The sequence below is a fragment of the Sinocyclocheilus rhinocerous genome, unplaced genomic scaffold (genome assembly GCF_001515625.1).
Source record: "Sinocyclocheilus rhinocerous isolate Xijiao unplaced genomic scaffold, SAMN03320098_v1.1 scaffold1314, whole genome shotgun sequence".
In the NCBI taxonomy this organism is placed as follows: Eukaryota; Metazoa; Chordata; class Actinopteri; order Cypriniformes; family Cyprinidae; genus Sinocyclocheilus; species Sinocyclocheilus rhinocerous.
The window spans coordinates 750,180-758,108 of NW_015644118.1; the positions used below are offsets into that span (position 1 = coordinate 750,180).

General features: G+C 38.5%; 1 protein-coding gene across 1 annotated transcript in view; it reads left to right on the top strand.

The window, feature by feature from the left end:
- LOC107758006 (sulfhydryl oxidase 1-like) overlaps positions 1 to 4,627 on the top strand; it is a 29,927-nt gene extending 25,300 nt beyond the window's left edge. The window contains exon 12 of the mRNA XM_016575634.1: positions 2,925 to 4,627. Within this exon, the coding sequence (XP_016431120.1) occupies positions 2,925 to 3,808 (884 nt within the window). The 3' untranslated portion in view covers positions 3,809 to 4,627. The remainder of the gene's footprint in view (positions 1 to 2,924) is intronic.
- The last annotated feature ends 3,302 nt before the right edge of the window (positions 4,628 to 7,929 follow it).

Consider the following 7,929-nt stretch of genomic DNA (forward strand, 5'->3'; position numbering starts at 1 on the left):
CTAGTGAGGCTGGGAAAATACACATCCAGCACCCGTATAATCAGCACTGGAGCTCCTCGGGGCTGCGTTCTCTCCCCACTGCCTGCTCTTCTCTACACAAATGACTGCACCTCTAAAGACCCCTCTGTCAAACTCCTGAAGTTTGCAGACGACACTACAGTCATCGGTCTCATCCAGGACGGAGACAAGTCTGCTTACAGACAAGAGGTTGAGCAGCTGGCTGTCTGGTGCAGTCACAACAACTTGGAGCTGAACATGCTCAAAACTGTAAAGATGATTGTGGACTTTAGGAGAAACCCCCCTGCACTCCATTGACTCCACTGTGAAAAAGGCCAGGCAGAGGTTGTACTTCCTTCGTCAACTGAAAAACCTTCCACAGGCACAGATGACACAGTTTTACTCAGCTGTGATTGAGTTGGTTCTGCGCACTTCTATAACTGTCTGGTTTGGGTCAGCCAGCAAATCAGATATAAGAAGACTGCAACGGACTGTTAGGACAGCTGAAAGGATAATTGGTATGCACCTGCCCAACCTTCAGGACTTGTACAACTCCAGAGTGAAGAAACGGGCAGGCAACATCATCACAGTCCCCTCTCACCCCTGCCACCACCTGTAGGCAGACGTTGCAGGTATCTGTGAACTAGAACATCTAGGCATAAAAACATTTTTCTCCCCATGCCATCTCCAGCTTAAAGAGCTAACAAAGAAATTACCACCTGTCTTCAAATACTTATGGCTATGCTAAGTGTACTCAATAGCATTTTAAAAAATTGATTTTGTGCATTTGTCACACTGAAAATGGCAGGTCAAGTCAGGCATTTCCATTGGGGGATACATTTTTAATGCAGTGTAGACTGCTTTTATACTGGTATTTGTTGCATTTTTTGCATACTACAAGATTAGTAAGGTAGGATGCCATTCTAAACATAACTATTGTTCCCTCTCTCTTCCTCTGTCTTGTCCTCTGCTTGAAAATGCCAAGGAGAAGATTAGCCTGTATGTTTGTTTTGCATTTGTTTAGTCAATCCTCCAATCCTCCCTTCATCTGAACACAGGAGCCCTGCCCACCCATCGGCACTCACATTCACTCCCGCTTACTGGAACTGTCCTGCATGACAGCTCCTTCTCTGTTCACATGCATGAATATTAATGCACCGCTCTGGCAAGCTTTGTATCAATGTTAACAGTACTACAGCTGAAGTCACCTTTGTGCTGAAGGGCTCCATGATTAAAAGTAAGATCTTCATAGGCATTGCATCACATCACAGCCAGATATGAGTGCTGTCACAGAGCCATGCATAAAGACCCCTGGGTTCCCGTAGACGCATAGTAAAATTGATGTATCTCTTATGTAAAGTGTGGTATGCAGAGTACATCCACACATGCATATATACATCAGATTAATCTACATAAGAGATGGGGGAGGGATGTAAACTAAACGCTGCTGCCACCTCTTGTAGTGTCCCGGCCACCCCGTGACATCCACCACAAGCAATTTATTAGCGGATGCCTCCGTCTGGGGTGGCGTTTGGGGGAGGGAGGAAAGGAAAACATCTAAAGGGAAAAAATAGTAATTCATTAGAGGGAGAGCTGCAGCCCAGAGGTGCTGGCTTTCATATTCAATTTGGAGATGGTGGCATGTTCACAGGGGGTGTGAAGAGAAGGGGCCAGTGCGTGTGCATGTGGATGGGGAGGGGTGTCTTGTTCACCCCAACCTCATCTATTATCTTCACGATCCTCCCTCTGGGAGCGCCCACAGGTCTATTGATCATGTCTTTAGAACGGTCACACACAAACACACTCGGTTCACACGGCACCTCAAGGTTAGGCAAAATTTTAAATGTTGAATGATGGGAAGAGAAATTGCTGCAGAAATTCAGCAGTCTAACTTAGTTTTTTCCATTTATTTCCTGATATGCAGAATGAATTTTCTTGTAACCAATTAAAACAGATTTGAATCTACACAATATTGTTTTCAGATACTTCTTTTATAAAACTAAATACTGATGTCAACATTTGAATCTATGATCATATAATATATTAGGTAAATTAGAACATCATGGGAAATTCTGAGAAAAGTGTTCTTCTCCAGGTAATGTTAACCTGTCAACTCATAATTGATTAACGTGTCATTTGGGCTTTTCCCACTTAACACTGCGTTAAATTATTAATCTTTTTAAAATGGGTTAAAGCCTGTTTTAAGCCTAGGTTAAGAAAGGTTTGACACTTCCGCTGGATTAGCAAGTGAATCTCATTAAAACATATATAAATATATAATAAATTTTTCATACATTATAATAAATTTTAATATAAATATTATTTGTTATGTTATTTATATTATGTATAAATTAAGCCTTTTAGGCTTTTGAAGTGTTAAATTATTTTTACAACAATCACATTTTCCCCTTAAATTGCTGATTTAATGCATGCAGAGAATTTACTTTTGAGGTTTTTGATTTCAGTTATTCTCAATAATTGTTCTCGTTTGATTCTTATTACTTTAATTTTCCTGTATTAGAAACAAAAATTGTTTACTTAAACCAGAATAAATTAAAAGTTGTACAATAATACCATGATGTATACAGTAAATAGTTTACAATTTATATATATATAATTGTTGATATATAATCGTTTTTTGTTTTACTGTAATGAGGATGGGATATATTTTTTTTTAAATAAGCTTCATTTCCTTAATGCAAAATAGAATTTCTACATTTATTGATTGATTGATTTTGAGTTGAAATATGACTTGAACATGTTCTTGATTTTATGTACATGATAACTTTCACTTCTCACAACTGAAATCATGTTGTGATTTACTTGTTCATTGTCAAAACTCATCCTTTGATTTATGGTTGAACTCCTCTTTTGACTGTTTATGAAATTATGAAACTCCTAAAAGCGGTTTTTGTTATCCCACACAGGAGACCTTAGCGAGGACCCCCATTTCCCTAAGATTCAGTGGCCGTCTCCGGAATTGTGTCCTAGCTGTCATGGATTAAAAAAGACTGGTGAGCACCACTGGGACCAAGAGAAGGTGCTGACCTTCCTCCGAAACGACTTTTCCTCAGCTCACATTCTAATGGACTACCTGCAGGACGAGACCCAAGCTCTCATCCATCAGAGGAACCGACTCACGGCAGCTCGGATGGAGAAAGAAGCCAGACGTGGGGCGGAAAGGAGAGCTCGAGAGGTTCTGGACAACCGCCCTGATGAAGAGCCTCAAGAAGAAGAGCAGCAGGAGGAGGAGGAAGGGGAAGAACCAGCAATGGAGGAGCAGACTGGTGAGCCATACCCTGCGGGGTTAGAGAGAATGGGGGTGGCTGGAGCGGACAAGGCCAATTACCAGGCACCTTGGGAGAAGCCACAGCGGCCGCAGTCTCAACGCAAACCAAAAATTGTGGGAATGAAACTACAGGAGCCCCAAGAAAACATAGTAGACCTGGACCTATTTGTCAACCAACACTATAAAGCCAAAGCCCTCCGAGCTGCGGCCATGTCTGGCGTAGTGCGACAGAGGAGTCTGAAAAAGGAGGAGGATGTGGAAGACCTCCAGTTTGAGGGAGGCTGGAGGGTGAAGCGAGACCTGGGAAGCCAGGAGGAGAACCTTGGTGCTGGGGTTGGGATAGAGCCGTACCCCAGACCGCACAGCAAGCGCTGGATGTCCCTGCTCAGCGTGGGATTCTCCAGGCTGGATGTGAGCCTGTGTGTCCTGCTGTACCTCCTCTCCACCATGTGTCTGCTCGCCATGTACCTGTATTTCAAACTGAGGTTAAAGCTGCGACGTGCTAAATTGTCTCTGCCCTAGAGCATCGCTCCAGTCCAAACTAATACTTTTTAGGAGGAATGACTAAATCTCACAATCTGTGGCTACTAGAGAAACCGTAAGCTTCAGCGCCAAAGTATGGATGCACAGAAATCGAGAGTTTATGAAGTACTGTTTTTAATTTGATGGTGATTAATGCCAAAGTGTTGTTTTACAGACCCTACACTTGTCCTTGAAGGGCTGCTTGTGGTCTGATTTTTTTTTTTAACTCCTTCTGTGAGTTTATTTGTTTGAAGCATCTGGCGATGGAAAAATTATCATCGTAATTGATGTCTTTTATTTATTTCACAAAAACAAATTTTTATATGACCACTCATCGAAGAATTCTTAAACTTTTTAGTGCACATCATTTCTAAAAGCACCAATCATTTTATATCATTTTTTTTCAATCATAACATTTAGATTTGAGAAATAATTTAACACAAAAACAAAGCATTTTTAACACGACCACTTTTAAGTAAAATAATTAAAACACTTGAAATGCATTATTTTTGGGGGGGGAATTTGGACCCCAGTTAACTCTTATTGTGGTTGTTATAATGAAAATTTACCCCTCATTGATAGAGCTACATCTTTATGTGTGTTTAATCCATTTTAAATTTCACTGTGATCTCACTGCCTGTCCATTCCCTGTGCCTTTCTGAGCATATATTATATTTTTTTCACAAAAATATTTTAAGATGTAAATTTGTACCGTGGAGCAACTCTATACAAGTACCTGAAACAATAAGAATTACAGACATTATAGTTTGCCCATTTGGTAAGCAAAAATTAACATTCATACTGAAATGGAGTGCTTTGCTGGGTAAAATCTGATTAAAATTATTTTTTTTAAAAAACATCTTTCTTGTATTGTTTTTAAAACTCCAATTTGTTTTCTGGCATGGAATGAGATACATGACGTGTGCTTTTTATATGTCCAGTTTCTTTAAAACCAATAGTTGGTGTGCGACCCAAACTAATCTGACTGTGACTGTCAATCAGTTGAGTAAACAAATGCTGGAATACACTACACAACTTTTGTTCACATTTTTGGCCTGATTTACAGTCTGGAATCAACACTAGTTGTCTAAAGTCAGAGGCGGTCTGCAAATTTTGGGCGGTCGGAGTTGACAAAAAATAGCATATGATAGGTTCATATTATGATTCTATCAATTTGGAGAATTTCAAACATGTTTGATATTTTGGTTCAATTTTAGAACACTTTGTTTTTTTTGGTTTCATCATGTCATAATTTTCAGTTTTTCCTCTGTTACCATTTACAAAGTCAGCAAGTGTATGATGCCTAGTGTTTTAAAAATTGTTCAGTCATGTAGTGTATTCCAGCCTTTAGTTTTAGACCATCCCTGAAGATTTTACTAATTTCTCAATCAAACCTCTGTAAAACACTGTAAACTTGACTATGTGATCGTTCATGATATGCCATCACTGTAACATCTTACTTCATTGTAACATTTCCGAAGCCTGAGCATCATTCACCCTATCAGTGCCCTCAATGCCATATGCGGAGCTCATGTGTTGTGTTTAAGGGTGTCTGGGGTCAGGAGTGGTCTGGGAAGGGGTGAGCGAAGAACAAGCCTGTTGCCATCTGGTCTGTTTTGCTAGCTAAATCCTAACAATTTCATTGGGATTATAGCAAGTGAGTAATCCTGCTTTCCTTTGGGTCTGCGGGAGATTACCACGGGGATTAGCCCCCACCGATGATAAACTTAAAGCACAATCGGCTTTCAAGGCCTCTTCCCTCACACACTTGGAAGTTGGCTGTGCCCGGGAGGGGGTTCTGACCCCAGGGAGAGAGGATCTGAAGAGGAGCACTGGAAGACAAGGGTTTGAAGTGTTCCAGATTACAGACTCATCTGAAGGACACCATCACTTGAGCTTGAGCTTTAGGGTTTTCGTGGAAATCTGAGCTTCACCCTTTTGTCCCACATCTCTATCTGCTTGTCCCATTTTTTCCTTTACTAGATGTACTGTAAACCTTTGTGTTGACAGTGTTTGAAAACTGTATTGAAAAGAAAAGTTCTGAAGTTCAAGGCTTCTAGCAGAGGACAAAGAGGATGAGTATAGATCATATGATCAAAAAAAAGAATTTTCTGAACTTATTTGTTGCATTTAAAGGGACAGTTCACCCAAAAATCATAATTTACTTACTCTCATATCATTCCAAACCTTTATGACTTGCTTAGATCTGTGGCACATAAGATGTTTTGAAGAACAACATTGGATTCCATTTGATTTTCATTGTAAGGTCAAAAAATTTTCAAAAGATAGACATTTAATTTTGGGGTGTAAACTGTCCCTTTAAGACTTATTTAAGTGAGCTGTACTGTTACTTTTCTAGGTGATTAGAGTTATAATTTTCGCACAGGAGATTCAAACATCAGGAACAACATTGAAGGAGTTACCCGAGCCATATCCAGAGATCAGAGTACCATGGAGACTTGGACTCTTTTGACTTTTGGATCAGTAAGCAACCACGCAAAACACCTTAGGAACTGCACAGCAACACTATAAAAAAACACTTAAAACACCTTAGCAACCACAAAGCAATACCCTGGCATTGTAGCAGTAAGTTTTGCACAGGCAAACATCCAGTTAGGATGACTGATAAATGTTTTTAGCCATCAATACTTTTTTTTAAATTTAAATAAAATTAATATACTTCATACTTAATTGGATCTTAAATTCTATTTTTAAACTTTTTTTTTTATTTTTTACATTTATTTATTTATGTTTGTTTTTGTAGAGTGCGCTGTATGTTATAGCTAACTGTTTTTAATTGGCAGAACTGGCAGTGCTTTGTACATCCCAGCAACTTTGCCAGCATACTGGTGAGTATTACGCTCTAAAGCCATGGATTTTCTGTCTAATCTTGCTAGTGTTTTTATGTGCACATCAGACTGTATAACTGTGAGGACACATAATATGCTTCCTCTTCGCTGCCAGACCTGATTGAGGGACCTGTTTGTGTGCCATGAGAACAATGGAACAAAAGCTACATCCCCAGCCCCCAACCAAAAGCAGCAGAAAGCAAGGGTAAAACATCACCTTGTGTTGCTGGTGTTGGGTTCCATAAATTAGACAATGCTGGGTTTTATTGCTGAGGCCCTCCAACATGTACTTTGCGTGTTTATGGCCTATCACGTATTAAAATGCTGGACAGGTTTGATACCTCTGCTGTCATACCACTCTGATTTTAATAATATAGTAAAGCTTCTGCCATGGGTGTACACATGGTGTGTGAGTGTGTATATGCACACTGAGAGTGAATTAATTCTGTGAAGAGAGGAAAAAGGGTTAATATATGGTTCTGTTATTGTAGCTCATTTATACTCTGACCCCTGAATGTTACATCTAGCCCTAAAACAGGAGCCAAACAGGTCAGATAAGTGTGTATATGCACACTGAGAGTGAATTAATTCTGTGAAGAGAGGAAAAAGGGTTCATATATGGTTCTGTTATTGTAGCTCATTTATACTCTGACCCCTGAATGCTACATTTAGCCCTAAAGCAGGAGCCAAACAGGTCAGATTAATCTCATTTTACTACCGTCATTCCTCTCCTTGTCCATAATACATGTTTTGAGATGCAGCCCTCATTCCCAACTTTAATGTTGTCAGTCAGAATGGATGGAAGTTACTATTTGCACTTGAGGGAAGTTTTTATTATTATAACTATATTAATAATCATAATTATATTATATTACATTACATTATTAATAATATTAAATTAAATTATTAATAATATTTAGAAATAATATTTTAATTTGATATAAAATACATTTATTTTATTTATTTGTGTAAAAATATGCATAAAATAGATAAAAATAGATGATTATATATTTGTTTATATATAATATTCACATTGTATCTTATTTGTGTACTATACATGTAATCATTTTATTAATAATTGTATATGTACATATACAGTGCACAGCATAAATGAGTACACCCCATCTGATTAAATATAAAAGATGTATTTTCTTAATGATCACTAATATAATTCATAGAAAGATGGCAAAATTGAAATGTATTAAACATATATTCTTAATAAAAACAGAGAAATACATGCCATTAATATCTGTAAAATAAGAAACTTAGCCA